This window comes from Choloepus didactylus, chromosome 15 (genome assembly GCF_015220235.1).
Source record: "Choloepus didactylus isolate mChoDid1 chromosome 15, mChoDid1.pri, whole genome shotgun sequence".
Lineage (NCBI taxonomy): Eukaryota > Metazoa > Chordata > Mammalia > Pilosa > Megalonychidae > Choloepus > Choloepus didactylus.
In genome coordinates this window covers 7,564,110-7,588,371 of record NC_051321.1, presented here as the reverse complement: position 1 = coordinate 7,588,371, position 24,262 = coordinate 7,564,110, and the positions used below count along the sequence as shown (strand labels likewise).

The 24,262-nt window shown below is 40.7% G+C and overlaps 1 protein-coding gene across 3 annotated transcripts in view; it reads right to left on the bottom strand.

Moving 5' to 3' along the window:
- Positions 1-24,262, bottom strand: part of DHX32 (DEAH-box helicase 32 (putative)) — a 70,126-nt gene that overhangs the window by 7,412 nt on the left and 38,452 nt on the right. For 2 of the 3 annotated variants that reach the window (XM_037805051.1, XM_037805053.1), the window contains exons 3-8: positions 23,158-23,351; positions 17,107-17,479; positions 12,228-12,473; positions 10,842-10,941; positions 10,597-10,755; positions 456-536 (exon numbers count right to left, since the gene is read on the bottom strand). In XM_037805051.1, coding sequence (XP_037660979.1) covers positions 456-536; positions 10,597-10,755; positions 10,842-10,941; positions 12,228-12,473; positions 17,107-17,479; positions 23,158-23,351 — 1,153 coding nt within the window. The remainder of the gene's footprint in view (positions 1-455; positions 537-10,596; positions 10,756-10,841; positions 10,942-12,227; positions 12,474-17,106; positions 17,480-23,157; positions 23,352-24,262) is intronic. The other variant, XM_037805052.1, reaches the window with a different exon arrangement.

Here is a 24,262-nt window from a genome sequence, read left to right as displayed (position 1 = left end):
GATCTAAATCTGAGCAGAAGATTGTGGCTTCCCTGGGATGTTCCATCAATAACGTGATCTGTTTTTAATCCCTCTGCCCTGCCGTACTACTTGTTCATTCTTGTGGCCCCTTAGGCTAACTATACTGGCAAAGACAAGACCTTGAGAAGTCAAAATCCCTGGGAAGGAAACGGATGGGCTATTTACCGAAAAAAAGTTCAAGAGTTCCATCAGTAAGCCATGAAATGAAAAATAACAGCTGATCTGCTAGAGAAGGCTCAAGAAACAACAACAGAAAATAAGTGTCTTATATTAAACAGAGCAAGGGCCTGAAAATACAAACTTAATTACTGAAAGCTTTTTAGAAACCAATTTCTAATAAATCAGCAGCAAAGTTGCTGCATTATAAGGATCTTTGGCAACGGTCTCTAGGTCTCTGACTTGAGAGCCTGGCTCTGTCCCCAAAGGACACCTACTTCTCATTTTTATGCCCTGGGGTTGAGTTGCTTCACACAGGGTTAATAACAGAAATGACTTCATGATTCTGCTTCCTGGCCCTAACAAAAGAAAAAGAGGTTTTGTTATATTAGAAAGAACAAGTTAATAGAATGCAGATTATACAGGTGAGGGAACGCGAGTAAATAACTGAAGAGGATTTGCCAATACTACATTCTACATTTTAAGACATCTTCCCAGTGTGGCCCATAAAACTGTCTTAGCTAAAAAGCAGTAGGGTTTACATGAGGGTTCTTTATAGCATTGCTGTTTAAGTGTAACCCATGGCAAATAATGTCAGAAAATGGAATCCAAGTGTTTTGTGGGGAGGCCTCTTTTTTACAGAAGTGAAAAATCAGAATGTTTTATTCTGAAGGCAGTTTTTATATGAACAAAACTTCATTTTCATTAAGGTTTCTTTCCAAAAGCAGCCATAATTCCTACAGAGTAGCTCACATCAGGGTCTTATCCACTGTCATCATTCAAAGGAATTTGAAGGCCTGTTATCACAGTGTTTCTTTACTGTTCTGTGTGCCCTTTTCCCATGGAGACCTAAATGCCAAGCTCCAATATTGTATCTGTGTTTTCCTTCTATGGCATCTGCAGAAAAGCTAGTTACAAACCAAGAGGTCATTCATTTGTATCAAAGGCTTAAGTTTGTTGGTAGGAGGACAGGGCTGAGCAAGTGCTGGTTTTGAGCAAGTGCACAGGTCAGATGAGGAGCCCAAGGCTCTGTTCTGTCATTTCTAGAACCTAAAACCTCATTCGGCATTTTTCTTATGTTCTTAAAATGTACGCCAAAATTTTAGCTGTAAGATGCTAGGAATTGTTGGGTTGACCCTTGCCCTGTCCCCCACAGGGAAGTCTACTCAACTTCTCAAGAGTTTTCCTCTATCCAGGTCTCCTTTTTCCTAGTCTCTGTCTTACTTCCTGCCTTGCTTGCCAAGACAACTCAAAAACACTGAATTTCCTCTCAACGTAGCTGATATGATTCAAGCGTATTTACAGGTACTTTCCCACAGATAAAAGAGGTTTTGGTTTACAATTCATGCTGAGAACATCCTTAAAGGAGCACCATGCCTTTCTGGCCTGGAGTGGGTAAGTATTTATTTTCAAGAGGGAACAGTCTCCCTCTCTGTCCCCCACATTTCTTAACCCCTTTCTTACCAGTGAGGACACAGGATGCAGGCTCCATCTGAGACATTAGGGTTGGAAAGGGTTTTAGAGATAGACCGGCCTCCAATGGCACACTGTTAACTCCACACCCACTGGAAGGTAAAAGCCCTTGCTGGCAGGGGCCTGGTCCTTGCGTACCTTTGTACCAGCCTTGCTCTGGGCGGGGCATCCGGGTAACGCTGGTGTTCTCGCTGCCCTCCCACCTCCTCTGGGCTTAGCCGTGCTCTCAAGGCCTCTCCAACCCCAGCTCTGCCCTTGCCAGGCCACGGCTGGAAACATGAGCAGACTGGAGAGGGCCATGGGCATAGCCCAGACGTTTCTGCCCTCCCAACAAGCCGCACTGCTCTCACCCGCCTGGCCACAGAGAGGACTGCGAAGGGGAGAGGGCAGCTGAGTTTATCTCCCACGGCTGTTCTGCTCATGCATTCCTCAGGAAGCCCACAGGCCTCCATGGGCCAGCTGGGCCCACAGCTGGTCAGGGTTCCGCAAAAATAAGGGCACTTGTTATTAATGTCATTGAATTTTCACCGAGTAGGAATCTTGTCCCCATTTTAGAGATTGAGACACAAGGAAGAAAATTGCCCCAAGTCTTATACCTACCAAGTAGTAAAGCCAGGATTTGAATCTGAGTCTAACTCTAAAACTTAGGATCTCTTCACTGTAATGTGCCAATGATATTTTCTAACATATGTTCTTTACAATTTTAATAATCATGTTTTTAATTTAACAATGCTTGAGAGAAGTCATGAGTTAAATACAACAGAAAAGGTGTCAAAAGAACTTAAAACAGGTTGCTAGCTCCTGATACTTCCACACTCTTGGGATTATTTCCTTCCATGTTTATTTCAGAGATCTACTCTGGTGCTGCCTGAACTCCAATATCAACCTAAATCATTATGAGAGTTTCAAAAGCCATTGGACACAAAACTCCACATCTTCCAGTATCCACCACTAGAGCTAGATTGTCTAGCAGATGGAGGGAACAAACGTACAAGGGAATAAATAAAGGTACAGTTAAAATCCAATCTTGTCCTCTGCCAAGGCAAAAAGATAGAAACAATGTGAATGGAGAATTGCACCTACAGAAACTGCAGTAACCACCCCCAACTATACGTTCCAGAAGAAGGTATCAATTTCTTTAAATTTTTGAATTGATGCATAGCAAACATAAAGGAAAGTACACAAATCATATTCATACAGCTCAATAAATGATCACAAAACAAATATATCCATAACTATATATTCATTAAAAACTAACAAGCATCCAAAAACCCCTATCATGTCTCATACCAATCCAATATTCCTTCCCTCCCCGCCAAAGTAACTATTATCCTGATTTTAATACCATAAATTAATTTGACTGTTGCTGAAATTTATATAAATGGAGTCATACAATACGTATTCTTTCGTGTCCAGATTATTTTGTTCAACATTATATTTGTGATAACCATCAATACTAGGTATAATCTGTTCATTTTCATTTCTGTATACTATTCCAGTATATAAATTAACCACTAAAATTTCATTAACAAAAATAATAAGGTCACTGTTAAAGTTCTGTATACTATTCCAGTATATAAATTAACCACTAAAATTTCATTAACAAAAATAATAAGGTCACTGTTAAAGTTCTGCTACTTTATGGTTACAAAAGGTGCCCCTTAGCTATCCTCCTCCCCGGGAGAGCCTCAGTTTGTTGTAGTGGTGACTAGCTGAAAGCTCTCTCTACCCTCACCCCATTATAGAGAAAAACCTTTAAACAAGATTGATTACTGTTGTCAGATGGCATGGAACTGGCAATACCAGAACCCAGAAAAATTAAAAAAATAAAGTATGGGCTTTAAAATTACCACATGATCAAAGGTTTTATACAAATAGCTAAAGTGTTTGATGTCTCTTTTTTGCTGGTTAACTCATTTTCTTGAGGATACTGCTCAAAAAATCCCTTGCCTGCTCGCTCTTGATCCATTTATGAGCGTCTTGTGCTATGAGGCACTTACAAGGCCCAGGGCACAGGCTTACATTGGGGAAGTCCCAATCTTGGCCCTTCTGGAGTTGGAGGCCTCAGGAGGAAGACGGACAAATAAACCAATACTCACATGGTCCTGGAAGTGCAGTCTGGCCTCTCCCCATCCCTTTCCTAGGAACTGTATCTCCACGCCACGACCCACACTCAGAAGCAGGGTTTTGTACAATGTGACTCCCCTTCTCCATCTCCACTCCCAAGCCACAGCTGACTGCTTCGGGGTGGGCGCCTTCTCTAACTAAACTCATGATGCCCTTCCTCGGGAGGCCTGGACTGTGGACCAAGACAGTCCAGAGGAGTCTCTCCCCAGTGGCTGACTCGGTAAGTCATAAAGCTTAGGGCAGAGCAGAGCTACGAGTCTGCCATGCAGACTGAAGGAAAATGAGGGAGACCAAGAGAAACAGGAACCCAGAGACAGACGTAAGAAACAGAGAGCTGACGCTGTTCGAGTTGGTCCTGAGGTGCAGCCACATTTGTCTTAGTTTCGTGACACCCAACTTCCTTATTATAATAATCTTTTTGTGTACACTGGACTGAGCTGTATTGTTGGCATTTGTATCCAGAGGAATTTTTATATATACGCTACAACACAATAAATTTTATAACTCAGAAACAGTGTATCCAAAGTCCTACTGGAACTTAAAAAGGTAAGGGACAAAGTCTGCTTAGAGAGGAACAGCTACACTCATACGGCCCTTACTGTGTGCCAGATACCCATAACTCATACAAACTAGATACATATGTACATTCACATACACAGATACACATAGAGAGACACAGTTTGAGAGAGCTGAAGGGGAAAAGTAAATTTCTGTTGTGGATTTATTTTACGACTGGGACGTGAGCACTGGAGAATTAAGACACGGCGCTGGTTCTGAAGGCTCAGACTCCACAAGGGTAGCTGGGTGTAGGATTGAGTTTGGCTCTGAAAAGGAGAGGAAGGAAAAGCTTATGTTTCACAATTCCCCAAAGACATGCTTAACAACCTGGCATTTGCCTACCCCTTTATAGTATATGTAGCACTTGTCCATAAATGATCTCATTTGAGCCTCTTACTAACCCCAGGATACAGGAGGGCAGACACTCGACCATCATTTTACAGATGACTTGCCAAAGCCATGTGGCTAACCAGGTCTGTTTCTTCACCTGTAAAGGGAGGATGTGAACCCAGGTCTCGCCGCCTGCAGCACCTGTTCTCTTACCCAGTACACTCCATCAGCACAGCTGACAGGCCTCCGTGTTTTCTGACTCCAAGTCCAGTGTCCTTGCCATTACCTACCAGGCTTTCTCTAGGCTTGAGGGCATCTCAGAGGTAATTTGGTGCAGTCTCCTAACACCTGTGGACCATCAGCTGCTTTTCAAACCTCTTAAACTTATCCACTCTAGCATCTTCTGCAGCTCAGGGCCTGTTGGCTCTTCAGTTCATGTCTAAAAAACCTTGCCTTTGTGTCAGGGCTCAGGTAGGAGTTACTCAGATGACAATAATAGTTAAAGTATTTACTATGTGCCAGCCACTGCTCTAAAGGGCTGACATACATTAACTAATTTATCTTAACAACTCTGTGAAATACTTTATTTTATTACTATTATTATTTTTACTTTTATCATCACCATATTCAGATGAACAAATGGAGGCACTGAGAGTGCTAAGTTATTTACCAAATAACACCGCTACAAGTGACTGGAATCCTGGCAGAACAGCTCAAGGGCCTGAGCTTTCTGACACAGTCCCCTAAATGTGGGTGACCACATGTCCCTGTTTGCCCAGGACAGTCCCTGTTTCCACTTCTTGTCCCAGTTTAATTTTTATAGTATCCTCTTCCACTCTTAAAAACATCCTGGTTTGAATGACAAATCAGAGGATCACCATACCCATAAAGAGCCTAAAGGGTATCAATAGCTAAAAGTGCATCCATTCTGTGCCTTTTAAAATCACTCCCAGATTTTGTTTTCACTTTCTGTAAAATTAGTTTGTTGCTTCCAAGATGCTCCATGATCCTCACACACTGGCTCTGGAGACTTCTTAGCATATTCACCCTTCTTCTTCAATGTCCCCCTCCCCCCCCCCATTTGCAAATAGCAATAAATTTTGTGTGGCCTTTAAACAGATAATAGTGTGACCTTCATTAATATATAAACCTAGACTGTGGCCTCATGTCAGCTTAGTGTCGGAATATTTGCTCAATTCTCCTGGCTGTGTGGTGGCGAACAGCAGCATAAATCCCGCTGAAGGGCAGGGGAATCTGCAGTGCAGCGACTGCCAGGGCTGCCGTATGAATGCAGAATCAGCGGCAGCCTCTTTTCTCCCATGCTCCTCTTAATACACTGTAAAATTTTAAGACAACTTTGCAAGCTCTAACACAAAACCCTGAGTTTCCAGTGATTTACACAAAGCCTATGTACACTCACAAAGTAGGCTCTTAGAGCATTAAATAGTAATCCAGAAGACCAACTGATTAATTGGTTTTAAAAAATATTGTTTATTGATCCTCTGGTAGAAAATCTATATCATCATCACAGACCAAGCCTTTGCAGAATCTTCCATCTCTCTTCTTGTCAATACCAGTACTGGCCTTTCTTTATTTTGTTCACGTATTACTTTCCCTGTTTTCCTGAGGTCTTTTCCTTGTCATACCTGGAATGTCTGGCAAATCTGTTGTGTGGGTTCCTTTCTCTCTGCACAATCCAAGGACTCATAAATCATTCCACAGCCAGTTGTCCTGCCACTGCCAAAGTGAGTTCTGAAACTGGATACAAATATGATGTAGTCTTGTACATTTTGGCTAGCTTTTTTTCCAGCTTTCTGCCTGGGAATTGTTGCCTTCCCAGAGCAGACATCCATGATCATCTGTTTCCACTGAAGCTGCTGGTTGGTCCCAAGCCTCTGGATCCAGACAGACAGTTACTTGTTGCTCAGGATGGAGGTCAATTCTCAGGCAGCCAAGAAGGAAAAAAGTAACTGATTTCTTTAAAGACGCCCATATTGAGAGAATTCAATTAATAGCCTTGTTATGCCAAATTCACTTTCATACAGTTCATGAATCCTGAAAAGGGTAACAAGTTTGCTACATTTGCATATTCCAATTATAAGCTGAACTAAATGCAGCAGCTGCAAGCATCATCCCTTTTTTTTCCTTCGCTTCTAAAATGATGAGTCAGAATTAATCCACAGTTACATTTTCCCAAAGCACAGCAGAAAATAGTTATGTGTGCATTGTCAGGAGACAAAAATAAATTGTAGCCGTGACCCTTTTGTCCCCCAGTTATCGGCTTTAAGCTCCGTGGTGTAAATAGCACAATGGGTGCCTCTGAGAGGAGAGCACAGAATTCTACTGCACTGCTGCCGTTTGCTTTTTGCTTTTTGCTTTTTAAACTCATTTCCATTTCGGAGACTGCCTTTTCTTCTGCCTTCATGTCTAGTCCACCAAACTACTATCCTGAGCAAGAGGATGCCTAGGAAATCAACAGATGGTGATTCTTGGATTTAAGAAATGGGCAGTGGGACTGGAAGAGCAATTTTCAAAAACTAAACATGTTTCTTCAGAGGATGGTCATTGGAAGGTCTCTGGAACAAATACTGCAGCTGATCAGCGTAAAAAAAAAAGCCAAGCCATAGCTCCGAGGCCACCAGTGAGAAATGGGGACGAAAGTGGCAGAGACCCTCACCTGCCAGATCCTTTCTTTCTCAGGGACCAGAAGAAAAAAGCAAAGAGAAGGAAGGCTTGACGATTCAAAAGTTAAGGGACCATAGCTAAAGGATCTCTTGGCCTTGTCCCTAACCCCAGTTCCCTCTCAGTCTAACTCGCCACAATTCTAATCCTTCTAAGAATTTCTACATAAGAAATGTGGCTGGCTTTGTACATACGTTTGACAACTTCACATCACATTCTTTGGACTATTTCTTTCCTCGGAGCTACCCTGTTTTAGACAGCTACATTCGTCTCAAATAAATTCAATACTTCAGTTAGTTAGGAAGGGGCCAGGCCTCATGAACTGTTTTTCAAATGGGGAGACTGAACTAAGAAAAGTTCAAGAACATCCTTCGAGTCAGGTGGTCAGGACTGAGACACAGTGGCTGTTTTCCGGCCGCGGCTCTAACTCTTTCCTGGAGCAGAGCAAGGCCGCTTCAGAGAATGCCATGGAATCGGAAGACCTTCCTTACCTCCGTTTTGTTAAGGCTTCTCTTTCCTGCACGCCTCCAAGCCACTGCCTCTGTGCGCTTCTGGCTCCCTTCCTTTTCTTATTCGGGAGAACTTCCCAGTCCATGAGGTTCTCTGAAAGATTTCTCTCCTAAGCCCCAGGGAAGCCCCAGCCACAGGGGCAGCTGCCTCTGCCCAGGAGGAGGCTCCCCCAGGGTTCCAAGGCCCCTCCATGGGACTCAGGGGCTTCCAGGGCACCTCATCTTTCCAGACTGATTTATGATTTAGCACAGCAAGTAGCAAATTGGAGAGGGGTGTTGTATATTTTTGTAGAACATTAGTCTGCAACCCTTTTCCTGCAGGAACAGATAGCTCCAATTGGAGGCAATGGCTTCAGAGGAAAGAAATCTATTTTAGAAGAGCTAAAGAGCTCATCTGGCTTCTGTCCCTTTTAGAGATTCCAATGCTCCTTTAGGTAACAGTTGTTTTTGAAAATTTAAGATTCCAAAGGATTCCCTAAAGTAACTAATGTTTCGATATTTACTGGGAGAAGTTCAACATAAAGCCTCCCAAGAGATCCCAGGAAAGGGCTCAGCACTGCTGAAGAGCAGGATCTACTGTTCTGACCTCCAGACGGGACGACTTCAGGCGCTGCCGGGGCCGCATCCCGGGGGGGCAGGCTCCCCACTCCCGCGGCCCCCAGTCTGCCTCGACTTGTCCTCTTTGGCACTGCTCTTGCAATTGTCAACTGTCTCCAGCCAATCTTCCCTTCCACCTTTTTCTTTCAATGGTTAGCATCCTTAGGTGACCCTCTTCTTAATAAAAACGGCCTACTCCAAAGTCTACCAGTCATTTTAAGGACTGTTTGAGGAAGAGCAACTCTTAAAAAAAAAACAAAAAACAAAAAAAACCTTTATTTCTCCAGTGCTTGTAAACCCTAAATGGCACACCCTTGGACAAAATGACTGAAAAATATAGGAATCAAGTGAAGACATTGCAAAAAAGTAGGAATTATACAGTTTCCATTTTAAGTCCACCCTCTGCTTAAACGACCTTCTGGCTGATCTCTATTTACACATTTGATTCATGCCATGAACACCAAAGTACTCAGATTTAACAGCTTGTTATTCACTCCCTTTGGTAAACCTAATGAAAATTTCAACCACTGGCCTAAAGTGTGGAAAAAATTAAGGAAGTCCTTTTTATATAAAGCATGAATAAAATATCAACTGAAGGGCAATCGATACTTCAACCCAGGAACCTTTATGTGGGGCCTCAAATACCCACTTAATTTCAATGAAGTTAAGCTGCTGCACAGCAGAGAACAAAAACGCAGCTCCAGAGGTGCACCAGGCCTTGACTGGGGAAGCTGAGAAGGGTGCGGCCTCGGAAAGCTGAGTGAGTCTGGCCCTGGGACCCAAGCTCTCCCCGGTCCTCAGGAGCAGTGGGCAGGTGGAACCAGGTGGGACTAGATGAACCTCATTTGTAAGCATCCATGATGTGTGCTTGCAGCCTCCTGATGACTGCATTTGGTGGGAGCATCTGACAGGCCCCATGCTGGCTCTTGGGGTGGGGGTGAGGGGTTGATGGTGGTTGGGGGGTGGAAAAAAGAACCATCAGGCATCTTTTAGAAGGAAAAGAAGGCATCAATGACCAGGAGAGGTTCTTTGGGGGATATGTTTAAGCCAGCAGAATGCTTAAGACAACTACAACTGCAGTGCCAGGGTTTGAATTCCACTTTCTCCATTTATCTCACATGGTTGTCTCAATTATTAAATGACTTCATATGGGTCAATAAACCCCAAATAAATGTTATTTGTTATTTGTTGTTCCTGACAGGACAGGTGTTGAAACGGACAAGAATAAGCAGAGTATTCACTGCTTTCAAGTTTTTCTCATCAGCTGGTTTGTTGACATTTTAAACCTCCCTGATACTATGGCCCGAGTTAGAGATGTTTACCCACCAGACAGGAAAAGCTAACTGGGAGAGCTGAAGGCACCAGGCATGGGGTTAAGCAGCAGCAGCTCTGACTCCTTCACAAGCAGGTGGTGTTCACTTTGCCTGTGGCTTGGGCAGCTGTGACAGGGGGAAAGTGCCTGCTGGTGCCTCTTCATGTGCATTCTGGTGGCCTTTAATAAAGCAGGAGCTGCAAGGGTCCAACAAGGAGACCTCAGAGGAAAGAAAGCCAAAGGCTTTTACATGATAGAGGTCTCTTCTCAGTGTACTCTCTAGAGGAGAAATTCCCCTAGAAGAGTGTTCAGATTGTAATCATGAAGTCTCAGTCCCAAGTTTAAAACTTACCACCCTCACATAACAGTTTGACCAAACTTACAAGGGACTCGAATTCCGTGGATTTTCCCCAGGTCCTTCATGAGGCAGGACTGTTTGTCCTCAAATGTCTCTCTGCCAAGAAACTGTGTCAAGAATTCTACTTTTACCCTAAGTTGATTTCAGCTTGACACTTCCGGACTGCACCATCCCTCCTTATTTCTGCAGTTCTGGCCCTGCTCCTAATGTCCAGTGTCCAATGCCAGACAATTTTCCAGAGTCACAGTGTCAGAACAGACTGTGCCTAGTTTTTGCTTTTTTGTTTTTTTTAAATTACCTGCAGGGAACTTTTACCTCTAGGGGAAATAGGGGAAAACTGCTTTAGAACATACCAAATCCCCATTCTTGCTTGTGCTACCACATACCACTTGCTCTTAGGACTGGGAATGGGCATAGGGTAAGAAGATCAATCTCAGCCCAGGTACCCTGGTAACAGATGAACACAAAGCTACCTGGTCTATTCATGAAATCACAGTGGCCTAAGCCCGCGATGTCTATCCTCTTCATAAAAAGCACCATGCTTGTTAGGTTGGCTTCCTGCATTTCTGCTGGCTTAAGTAGCTTCATGTCTTTGGAGGCAAATTCTTCAGAGTACAGACAGAAAAGTTTTCCTAAAAGAAACCAAGGAAAATGGCTGTAATGTCTTTGTGTTGCCTGAAGAATTTGTATCATTTAGTTTTTCTGTCTGTAGTGTTACCTGAAGAACATGGACTGAGAATTTGCTTGCGTATCTCTGCTTGGCTTTTGCTGATGGGCTGTGTGATAAGTGAATTTGCTCTTATTCTAGGGTTGTACACCTTTAAAGGGAAAGACAGCAAGTTTAGCAGCAGACAAATGAAGATTAAGCAGGATCCCTGGACCCAAAGTGACTGTGCTGTTTGTAGCACTTTACTTTATGAAATGCTTAGCTACAGACTCATTTTCTTTGTACAGTATTTATTATTGTTTCACTTGCCTTGGAATGGAAGCTGCAAGTGTTTTGATAAATGGATTTAAAGGTTGTCTGCTTTCATTGTTGCTTCAATAAATACAGGGTCTCTGATTGCCTGCTGAGATACCAGTGTTGTCACTTCTCAAAGCATTGTGCTGGTGATGATAACAGGTACTCACCTGCCACCTGGAGAAAAGGATCATCACCTGACAGTGCTGTGTGTTTTCAAAGTTTTATTCAAACTGACTATGACCTCAGTGTTCTCCCCTCTATAACATATGCTGAGCTTCTTCAATCATAACAGCTAATTCAAAAACGCTATATGGCCTAAACAGTGATTTTTCTTTTTTCTTAGGGATGTTTTCAGGGGTTAAATGACAATCAAAGTCACCCCAACCTGGTTCCAAGGGAACCTGCCTCATAGTTAGGCTCCTCTTCACAGTAAGAGAAGGGTATTTAGGAGATGCTTCCGTGAGAAAAGACTGTTCAACACTTGAGGACTGGCAGCCGAATCAATACCTGAGGCTTTTCCAGCTCTCAGATGCTATGAATTCTGAAGTACTGGTGTCTTTGTTTGAGATACCCTATTTTCAATTTTCCTAATTTTTTTAAGTAGTGACAAAAAATAATATTTTTAAAAATTGAGGATGACATTTTATCATGTCAGTTATTAAAGCCCAATTTGCTAAAATTAAAGTCAGTGTACTTGAAACTAATTTCTAATAAATTCTCTGGGGGAAGATGTTAATTACCTTCATAAATTGTCTCCCCAAAATATCTAATAGTTGTACATAAGAAAAGATTAATTTAAGAGTCAAATAATTTGGTTTGCTAAAGTAAAAATACTTAACAAGAACACTACCTTTATGCTTTAGTAATTGTGTCTTTTCTCAAAACTTTTTCCTCTGGCATCTCAATCAATTCAATTAATTTGTTTGCAGACTACCAAAATGCTAAAGAAAGACAGTAACGTGTGATCCAGAATTTTGTTACTGGCTGCTACAATTCTCTTTTGCATGCATGACTGGACAGAGAGAATCCCAGTTCACAGAGAGCTCATCCTCACTTTCTGGCCAATAAAATGGTAGGAACCCAAGAAACTGATTCTTGATGATAACCAGTGGTCCATTTAACCTACCCAGTAGTAATTACCTTTCTTCTTTCCACACCCACATCAATCACAAATTTGATAGTGTTGCTCCAGATCAAAGACTCCCCAGAGCTGGTAGTCAACACCACTCTTCTTTGATAAACTTGGCATCTTTTTTCTGTTTCATCATTTGGCTTGAACAATGTAGATTTCTCTTTTGGATACAAAGGAACTACCATCAGTTCTCCAAAATCAGAGTTTAAGTTAGATCCTTCTTGGCAGATAATTTCATAGGCTTTTTCAATATCCTAAAGAAAAAAAATAACATCACCCATGAGAATGAAGTACAAAACAAACAACTTTATTATTTAAAAAAAAAAAAGCCTGAGTTAAATAAAACTGTGGGTCATAGCTGCACAATGTATCCAGGGAAAGAAATGCCCCTATTGTTGCCCAAATGTGTCATTAAATAAGGAAACAAGGTGTAACTGGATCAGAAAATTTCTTTGGGGAATTTAAATAAAATTTATCAACAATTTCATTGCTTTTATTCTAATATGGGTTTCCTCTTGTGAAATATACTATCTTTGCCTTTATATATTTATCCTGCTATTTTTCTAGCTTGATGCAAGAACATATCCATGGACAATGGCAAGTAAACAAAAGTTACTCTCATGTCGTTGACAAAGCATCACTGAGCTTTAATGGTGGCAGAACAAAGAATTACAAAACAATCTTTAGATTTCCTATACAGGTAATATATAGGAATCCATAATCAAGATTCCTATCTGGGTCATTCTGAAAATTATTTTGTCCCCATTAGCACTTTAAAAGAGCAGAAATGTAGTAAAGTAGGTAGGAAAAGATTCACTGCCATTTACCTCTATGTATGATTCAGACATTTAGAAATATTCTTTTTAAATGTTTCATTACCAGACTCATATAACCTTATATTTGGATCTCACATAAAAATGATGTTACTTAATGTAATTCTTACTCCTCTTAAAATTATGTTTCCAAAATTTCTACTTGTTAAGGGCCTAACAAACTACCAAATAGATGAAGTCCCATTTATATTACCAAAAAATTCTTATTAAAAATCTAAGTTCAAAAAAGGTGACTCCCCATGACCATTATAGTTTTTAAGACTCAATTCCATTTTCCATTTCTCTAGTTCGTGTCTCCTTCCTTTCCATACCCTTTGCAAAATGGGGCTGAATTAACTCAAGGGTTTTGTAGGACTGCTTTCAAGATTTGCCTAGAAAACTGGTAAGGTCCTGCAGGTCTCTTAAAAACCGGGGTGAGCCACAGTGGAGCTGCAAGAGGCTCCCAGGAAGCAGGGGCTGTGTCTGTTCCTTGGGGCTCCCCATAAGCTGTTATGCAGGTACATTATCTTGTTCACATTTCCCTTTTCTGCACATGCTTGTTCTCCTTGGGACAGACTTTATTACCAAATAAGCAGCCTGACAGTTGAGCTTAATGGATGAAAACCTGCCAACTGGATAATCAGAATAAAACTATTTCCTCATTTTTACGATTCTGATCACTGCATCATTTTAGGTAAGGATTGTGTAGAAACTAAAAGGAAAAGAATGAATACTTAATCTGACTCCTTGGAGCTTGCTGCTGCTTAGCCTTACTAAGGGCATCTCCCCAGATGACTGTTATCTAGTGAGGTTCTCATTGGTGATACTTAACCCTTAACATATAACCTGGAGTTAGAAAAGAAGATTTGTTCCAACAGCCCACTTTTGAGTAATTTCCTATTAAAAGAGACCTTCCAATTGCACTGGAATATTTACTCTTATTCTCTTAGATTACTATACTGTTTAAAAAGTAATTTTCACCATTAATTTTTAATTTACTTCTATTTACTAAATTTTTTCAGTTATAGGTGGATTCTAATGTAGAATTTTCTTCCAAATGGGGGAAAAAGAATAGAAAATTCCTGAGAAGGAAAAGAGCAGAACAAAATAGAAAGGGATAAGGTATATAGTTTAGACTTCTCAAGCACAGCTGATACAGGATTTTGAGGTCATAATCTTCAGAATTTGGAAAAAAAAAATGCTTAAAATATGCACCTGGTGCTTCAATCCTTTCATTCATTCATTTTCTCGGTTTTTATTCAATGTGCATTTACTTATGTGGGATTTTTCCTATAGTTATCTCCAAAGCTAGGGAAAACATGGCAAGATAGACTGAAAGAAGATATTTAGCAGATATCTAGCACCAAAACAACGAAAGAAGACCCGCAACAGGTTAGAACATTTTCCAGGAAATCTCTAATAACACCTTCTTTGTGATAGCTTAAAGTTGCATAATAATTTGGCTAAATATTATCATAAATCTCAACTTATGTTTTCTATTTAATTCATTTCACTTTTTGTTTTCAGGTTAAACAGATGGTTAAGTGATAGGAACACTGAATGTACACATTCAGGGCTGTAAGTCAAATGAGCACCAAGAGATGTGGCTTAGGGGGACTCCTTCACCCCAGGGCTGGTGCTGGGCATGCAGCGGGAGAAGAGGTGCGCTCGCCCAGTGTAAATGGACTACTGGGTCACCACACCAAAATGTCTGAAAATATTTTTGCAATTTAAAATGTATTTCTTAAAAAGTGACAATCAGTACATTTCTATTAGATTGGCTGGCTTTGTTTTCAGGAAGTGCTATGGAAGGTTTTACAACTTTTATAGAGAAACCATGAAAGTTTCAAAGAGCACAGCTGATCAATAGCTGTTAACATGGATTTCAGAGCCAGACAAATCCCTCCAAGAGACAAATTCTAAGAACCTAAGAGAGAAACTAAATGGTAATCCTGACATAAGTAGTAACAAAAGGCAAAAAAAAAAAAAAAAAAAAAAAAAAAAGCCGACCAGAATACTGAACTGTGTTCAACTTGTTAGGCGGTAACGGGAAAGGAAAACCAGGTAACACAGAATTTGGGGCCAAAGTGTGAGGAAAAACTCTGAAGTGAGCAGAACTTCATTGGCTGCTGCCTGCTGGCCCACCCCTGGGCAGCTGCGCTGCAGCCTCAGGTAGGCACCCACGCCAGCTCAGCAGCACCCACAGGACGCAGCCTCCCTGCCAGCACTGCACAATCCCTCTGTAGCTGTCACTGCGCTTTCACGTTGAGTTTAAGACTCTGCAATACTGATGCTTTCCTAATAGGAAATGTCTTTTCAGCCTGACCTCGGGGAAGATTATATACCTTCTTAAGTCCTGTGAACTTTATAGTTTCCACTACCAGCCTCGATAAAAACGCATCTTCTCAAGTCTGACCATTTAAGTCACTAAGTCATTAATTACAGCTTTTATTACATTTATAAGAACCAAACACTTGAAGACCACTCCTCTATCCTCAGTTTTGCTATGAGCTTTGTTTTTCAAAAGCCCATTATAGAATTTTTGCTTCATATGACTTGAAAAATGACTACTCACGTTATCTCATTTTTTTTGCAGAAATGTATGTCTTATTTTTCATCTACCAATTCTAACCTTCAAATGTTTTACTTCAAATTTTGCCATTCATCCCTTCCTTAGCTTGCCCAGTTACAAGAAGATCCTCCACTTGTTTTCATAAATCCTTCTCCTACCTCCTTAATAATTTTAATTACTTAATTCATATTTTTACTGACTATCTTGGATCATGCAGGAAATTTATTTGGGGAATGACAATGAGAAGAATAAATAACTGTAAAGCATAGAATGCTTGATTCATTTACTATTCAAGAGAATGTGTATGACATTTACACAAAAAAATGAAAAATATTCTGTTGTTATATATTTGAAGTTATACATGACTTTCTTTGAGGAAACGAGCTCTTAAGTTGTTGAAAACCTGTTCAAAGTGCCTAAATCTAGGAGGATTAATCAACCTCTATGCTTTGAATATAAAACAGAATAAATGTTTCTGAAAGCATGTGGATACTTAAGAAAATGCTCTGATAGGTGGCTGAGAAACCTTTGTTCAGCTGGTGGCTCAGCCAATATCAAATAATTTCCTTTTTGGTTTCTGCTCAATCACTGCAAATACTACAGATTTGGGTCATGGTCTAAAATGTAGTGCTTTTTACTCTGAGTGAGAAGATGGGTAGGAAAAAAACAAGGCCAGGCAATTAGTCTCTAAGAAAAAAAGTCCAACTCTTAAGTTTTGGGAGGCTTTTAGATTCAGCCAACAGAGTAGTGGAGAAGGAAGTAGGGGACAGTGTAACTGTGATTAAAAGAAAAAAAGAAAAAGAAAAAGAAAAAAGCAACTCCAAATGGCACCTGGACTAAGTAAGAGCATAACAGAACGGAAAAGATGCTCAGTTGTATATTTCCAATTGTTCTTTTGAAGAGACGTTTTCAAGAAATCCGAGTGAAGAGTTTTCTCATTCATCTTAAGAACTTAAGGAGCCCTGTTACAGAGAGATGGCCTTTTGGTGGTGGGCTATACGTTATTTTTCTGACTGACTACTCCCCTATGATTCCTGCAGGAATACGCGTGGTAATTCTGTGTGACTCTGCCCTATGCCAGATACGGGGGTGGTCGTCCTGATCTGCAGCCAGAGCACGCCGTGAGGCAGCGTGTGACTCCCGGCTGCAAGAGGGCATGGGGGGCGCGGGGGGTCTGGCTCTGCATCTAGGGGAGCGCATGATTCCATCGGAGTCCAGTGGAAGTCGGCTCTGGAGATCATTTCTATAAACTCCGCAAAATGCCTCACCCCTTCTTTGTTTTCAGAATAGCATGTGATTTTAGACACACTTCCTTGTTCTCTTCTCAGATGTCAGTAACTGGCCGCACAGGTTTTGCCCTATCTGTGTTTTTCCTAAGGTAAAAAAAATAAGGCGTGCTGGAACCAAATATTTAAACAGTTAATCAGCAAACTGAAACCTGTACGTTAGTTAATAAAAGGTTCCCCAGTGAGTCTGACTCGGTTAGGTGAGAATATCACTTACTTGTTCACAGGCCAGAAAGACAACAATGTCACCCTTCTCACCAGAGTGGTGAATTTCAAAGATAAGGCGCAAAATAGACTCAAAAGAATCCTTTTGAGCCCCATTAAGGTACACAACCTCCACAGGGTGCTTATTTTTCACTTCTATGTGGGGCACGCTTCCATAATAAGAACTTAGTTTGCTGAAGAGATGAGGTGAGGAGTTAATTATGAGCTTCAGTTCTGGTCTTGCTAGTAAAACATCTTTAAGAAGTCCAAGTAACACATCTGTTGCAATGCTTCTTTCATGTATATCATCTAAGATGATGACCCCATAGCTCCCCAAAAAAGGATTGGACATCATTTCTCTTTGCAACATATCATCAGTACAATACCTATAAAGAAGAAACATTAAAGTTAGAATACTCTTTAAAAGCCATACAAAATCTTCCTAACAACAATAAAATCGCCCTTCCTAGATTGTTTTCCTAAATGAGTAGTTCCAAATCTTTATTGGGTGCTGCAGATTTCCTTCAGGTGATAAAAATCTACAGACCTACAAGACAGAAAAATACACATGAACAAAAATCTGTAGATAGTCTGCATTTGAACCCAAGTTTAAAGAACTCTGTCCTAAATATTTAATATGAATATTAGCAATAGCTGCATTTAACACTTGTCCTGAGCTTCCCAAATGAAAAAGGAATACCACAAAACACCCTTAGCATGCCCCCCCCCCCCCCTTCATCAGTGGCAGGGTTTTTAGTCAAAGAACACACTTTTCAAGGGAAGCACACCAGAATGACCACCCGGGCTCAGGCTCCCTGTCCAGCCAGCCCACCATTAGAGCTCTGTTGGTGGTCCACTGGGGAGGGATATCACCAAGACGCAAGTGTCCACAAGTGTGAAATATGGCCCACATAATAACCAACCAAATATATTTTAAACGTAACCACTTATTTGAGGGTGGCACACAAATTGGCCAGCATAGAGGGTGGGGGGAGGAAAGTGGAGAAAGTTCATTGGTGATTTTAATGGAATGTTCCAGTTCTTCAGATCATAATTAAAAAAATAAAATAAAATAACCACCTATTATTAGTCATCTAACACATGCAAAGATCTTCTTCCTGACACTATTTATATATTTACCTGTATTATTCCTTGAGGAAACCAATTCTGTAAGTTTTCTATCCAATTCGGTATCTACATTTATTTGCCCTTGTGTGGACGATGGTCAACATCACAGTCCTGAGGCTGCCTTCCCTGCTGCTTGCAAGGTCGGCCACTGGCTGGCTCCTGGGACTCAGACCTTGGGAGGGTCCCCCCACTCCCAGAACTGATGAGAGGGGCTTGCTGTGCCCAAACTGTACAAGCAGTATACTCTATGCTGAACAACTGATTTCCTTTAGGGAGTCAGGGATTTTGGTACATGGTAGGCAGAGGGACTCTAAGTGATCAGCCACCAGTTAAAAACCACGGACTATAAATCTCTAATGAGCTTCCCTGGGAGATGCTTCACACGCGATGCTGGGGAATTAAGGGTGTTCCGTGTTGACTCAACCGGGAGAAGATTCCTGGAAGCCTGTGCCTGGTTTCCTCAGGACTTCACCCCATGTGTCTTTTCCCTTTGCTGACTGTGTAATAAATCACAACCATAAGTACTACTGAATACTAAGTCCTGGAGTCCCCTATTGAATCACTGAACTCAGGGGTGGTCTGGGAGACCTCAACAGAGCCCTCAATTAATCCTTTCAAGGAAGAAAGAAAAGGAAGGAAACAAACATCGATTAAGTTTCTTTTGGGGGCCAGGCCTTGTGCTGATGCATACACTTTCTCATTTAACCCTCAGAATACATCTTCAAGGTAGATACTACTATCCTGTATTCATAAAAGAGGAAATTGAGGCTCAGAAAGATTAAGTAAGCACCCTGCCACAAAGCCAGGGGCAGAGTCAAGATGTAAACCTGAGTATCTATTACATTTGATGCTATTGTTAAGTTATAAAGATGGTTTCCTTGGCCTCAATGGTTTCATGATAAAAACCCATGTTCATCCTCTCTGTATCTTTATGGGACCAAAGCTTCTTTTTTTTTGGGGGGGGGGTTGTATGTTAAGGACTTTTTTTATACTTTTTATTTTGAACTAATTTCAAACTTACAGGACTGTTGCAAAAATAATACAAACCCCATATGAAGACTTCCAACATAACCCCACTCCCAAAGGACCAAAGCTTTTGCCCTCTGCCTTTCTTCTCATACTTGTTTCATCCCATGTGATAAATTGTTAATGAAATTAAAAAAAATATATCTTAAGTACTACAGTATTACACTTTGTGCAAGATGTATACATATAGAGCTGCATCTGAAATACAGTGTTCAGATCATTTTTTGCTGAGGTTAATTAGTATGATATAATGATGTAAGTTGTAAGTGCCTCTTGTCTAAAAACATTTTAAAAATATCTATGTTACTTCCTTTATGTTAGAAATTAACTCCCTATTCCCTTTTTAGCAAAACTCACATAAGCACTGATCTTACTGAAAGGAATGCTCCCTGTATGGTGGAGGAGGTATATATGTTGTATAAATGTATCTAAGCTTAATTAAAAATGGCAAAGATAATAGGGTGGGATGGGGGGGAATGATTTGGGTGTTCTTTTTTATTTTTCTTTTTTATTCTTATTCTGATTCCTTCTGGTGTAAGGGAAGTGTTCAAAAATAGATTGAGATGATGAAAGCACAACTATATGATGGTACTGTGAACAGTTGATTGTACATCATGGATGATTGTATGGTATGTGAATATATCTCAATAAAACTGAATTTTTTTAAAAAAAGGGCAAGGACGGTGATTTATATGAAGCCCGACTATACTCAGCAATCAAGGCCTGGCCTTCCAGATGATTACATAATATTAAAAGAATCATTTTCTGAAGCTCAATCCCAAAACTTACTATGTGAACCTTCATCTTTCCACACATCAGAGATTTCTTACCTTTTTGTTATTAAAATACATGTGTGTACAGTGCTTAAAAAGTGCTGTTACTGATAACTATGTAAAAATATATAACATAAATATAAAAACATCCTGCCAAGGTTTCAGGAAAAGCAGTTGATATTTTAAATTTCTAAGACTAAATTCCTGAAAGCTAAGAATATAAAAATTTTTTTAAAAGTTTTTATTAATATTAGTATTTCTAAAAAATATTTAGCAAGTTTAGTTTTAAATGAGAATTTGAGAAGTTTAAAAAAAATCTGCATTCTAGAGTCAGAATTTGAAACCAAGATGTCTTCTGCAAGATATTTCATATCTAAATTCAGAAAGACTATTTTACATATATAATATTCAAGTGTTCACTGTTCCAAAAAAAGGCCAGAAAAAAGCCTAATGAGAAATGAGGGCGTTATATAAAGAGTCCCCCAAATGGTAACAGGCATAAAGATCAGCTTTACTAAGTGCCTATTATACCCAATACCATATCAGATTCTAACGGGTTACAAGGAAAATAAGGACAATACTGAATGCAGAACATTGCCTTCCATAGTCAAGAGTCAACCTTAAGTTCTCTGAGTGTATTCAACATTATGGCTAGCAAACCTCTCCAGGAAAGTGCGTTAAAATGCATCTGGTTCGAATTCAGCTTTCTTAGTATGGAAACAGAGAACACGGACAGGGTTCTGATTGCCTGTCAGCCACACTTACTAACTCCCTGCATCCGCACCCAGCCTTTAAGCAGGCATGGCAGTCACCCCCGTTTTACGAGGAGGGAACTTCAGCACAGAGGAGTGAGGCGACTTGTCCAAGGTTACAAGCTAGTAAGTGGTGGCGCACGCTGCCTCCTCTTCAGAGCACAGGAGGAAAATAAGGTTTTACTTTCTTTATCAAAGGGAGGCTTTTCAATAGTTGTGGCCTCTTCTCCACAAGTCAAACCCTGTTAACAACAAAGGAGAGATGTGCTGACTCTGTACTGGTTTGTGGCGAGGTCAGGGTGGAAAAGCAAGTCCAAGTCCCCGCAACAAGAGTCATTACGCAGAGAAGATACAGTAACAACGAAAGGACGAGGCAGCACAGCAATGGCAGGAGGAAAAAGAACCTGCAATGGCCAAAGCAGGCCACCGAGCTTACCCATCTTCAAAGGTGGACTTGCTTTTGAGCCCCACCACACTTGAAAGCTATTTTCCACATCAGGGACTAAAAATATTTCATCATAAATTACAGTCCTTCCTTTGGCTGTCAGAACTGTCATGCTTGGGTTTTTCACCATAAAACAATTACATGAAAGTCAAGATCCAACATGTAATAGATGTTTAAAAGGGAGGCATGATTTGACCTGCTCTAACAACATTATTAGCTTTTTCTTTTCACTATTATTTATCTCTGTGGCTTTTGGAAAAAGAAAGTAAACCTGATTCCACTAACATAAAACAACAACAAACACATATACATACACACACACACACACACACACACACACACACAAAAAAAAACTCCTGATGGCATTAAAGACACAAAAATTCATACATTCACTTTAGAACTAAGTCAGAGCCATCATTTAATTAAAGCCAGGACAATTCTGAAGGCCATTTTAAAACATAAAGGATAAGGAATGAAACTGCCAAGCTTAGGGATCCTTCACCTTTCAGGTTTATGAGTTCCTAAGGACCAGGGAGGTTTTTATATTTCTTTTTTTATCACTCACAAACCACTTGCTTAAGAAGTAGCTTATAAATATATACTAATCCAGTGACTCAGGGACGTCACGATGATAATAACAGAAGGTAACATATATTCAAGAAATCCAAGACATGGTGCTTTTGGTCTAAAGATTCCCTATAGCTTTACATTATCCTGATATTATAAATATAATAAAGACCAATAATGCCTTCTATTTCTGAAGAAAAACATTTGAGGGAAAGCAGGTTGGTACCCAATGAGCAGCAGGGCTTTCTGAATGGGAAATAGAACCACACCAGAGAGTCTGTAAGTGGCTAGGTGGGCCAGGGCAATCTTCCTTCCTTCCACTCCCAAATTCACTGAACATCCTCCATGGGCCAAACATCATGTTAGACACTGGGGATATGGATATGACAAACCACCCTGCCCTTTTCTACTAGGGCAGAGCTTCCCAAATGGTATGCCAGGCAGGTATACCAGGTTGCGGATGGGCACATTTAGTGATCCTGAGATACTTAACTCCCCAGCTCTTGGGTGTCCAGGCAAGGCTAGGGGCAGCTGAAGCCCTTGGCATGGTCAGCTTTGGCTGCAAGCAGCTTTGACAGTTTCTTTGAGGGTGATGTACAGATATAATTTCCTATGTGGGCTATGATATAAAAATGCTTGAGCAGTGATTTTTTTCCAATTTTCCTTCTTTACTTTTTCTTCTTTGTATTAAGCTCTTGGAATGCCTCATAAAGCTAAACACAAAAGAGAGATAAAAGACGGACTGCCCCCATTCCTACAACTTGTGGTGCCCATGAGAAGGCTCCTTGGAACCCAGAGGACTTTGAAAAGTAGTTTGGAAAACACTGATCTAAACTGCCTGAAGGAGGCTTATAGCCAGTTCTGTAGCTGCCCAGCAGAGGGTTTTCTAATTCAGAACATGGGAGCATCGGGGAAGCCTTCCTGGAGTAGGTGGCCCTGGTGCTAAGTCTCAGATGCTTCGAAGGAATTGGCCAAGCCCAGTAGAGGCCCAGGCACTCCGAGCAAAGGGACTGGGATGGATAAAGGCACAGAGATGTGACAGCCAGGGGCAGAGGGAGAACTGCACGTGTCGACATGGTGGGCACAAGGGGCAGCGTGTATGGGAGCAATCATGAGGTACAGCTTGAGATGCATGGCTTGAAGGACTCTGGGGCCACCCTAACTAGTGTATTTTTTCCTGAAGATTATGGAGCATGGTGGATGATGGTAATGTAGGAAAACAACTGGGGAGTGTCAGGCTGGTGCCAGAGACACCAGGTATCATCACACACCATAGGGGCTTAACAAATAGAAGGTAAGAATAACGTTCTCTTAGCATTGTAGAACCCAAGCCGAGAATCATTAGGGGAGAGCACATGAAACCCCAAACCAACCTCAGGATTGTTTCACTGGTGCAGCAGTTTTCAAAAGGGATCACGTAGCCGACCTCATGCCCAATGTTAACATCCATTTCGTCAGCCACCCGCAGGGCGAGCTGGATGGCCGTCTGCTTGTGGGCCTGCGTGCAGACCACGCCCCCATGCTGGTAGTGGATGGAGAGGCAGTACTCGGCACACCACTGCGGAACCTTCAGCAGGGAAAAACGAGGAGGGATCATATAGCACCACCTTAGAGCAGGGTGCACCTTAGAAACGATCTTTCACCATTTAATCACCAGTGGGATGTGTTAGGTCTTATTAATGAAACGCTGAACAGCCTATGCTTATACAGTTCTTACTAGCAAATAAAGTTAAGAATGAAAAAGAGTTAGCAGGAACTTTGAAAGCTTAACTTCTAGACTAAAGAAAGGCAGATAAAAATAAAGGGCAAAATAAAATTTTTATTTATTATTATTTTTACCTCAGTTGTGTTTCTGAAAAGATTAGTATCTTTACAGATTATTATTTTCTTGCTGGTTACAAGAAAGCCCCAGAAATATGGCTTTTGATATCAACTACTGTTTTAAGCAATGTAAATATCAAATAGCGCTAGATCAGCAACAGTGAATCAAAATTGAAGTATTTACATTTAAAATAATCTAAATGATCAGAACAAAATATCTAGAGAAGGTAGTTAACATTTCCCTACCAATATAAGCTAAAATATTCTGGCAATTTAGCACCTAAATACAATGAAAAATAAGCCACTGAGATAATCAACCAAACCGTCTAGATTTGGAGAGGGTCAATTCCAAGCTGCTATTGAGCCATTTATTTTTTAAATCCTTTTATCTAAAATATATTCTGGGTCAACTGATTTTCATCAAGTTTTTGAGCAAGGATTATACTAGAAGAAATTCCTGAATTAATTTGTATACTACAATTTTAAGGCACTGCCAATAAATTATGTTTTCTTTACATGTATTTTTTAAAGAAATCATTCTAAGAACTGTTTTTAATAGAGCTAAGGTACTTAAAAGTTTTAACAGTTTTAATTTTCTTGAGGCTTTCTATTTACTACATAGCATCATGAAATCCTTAAATTTTGATCCTCACTGTA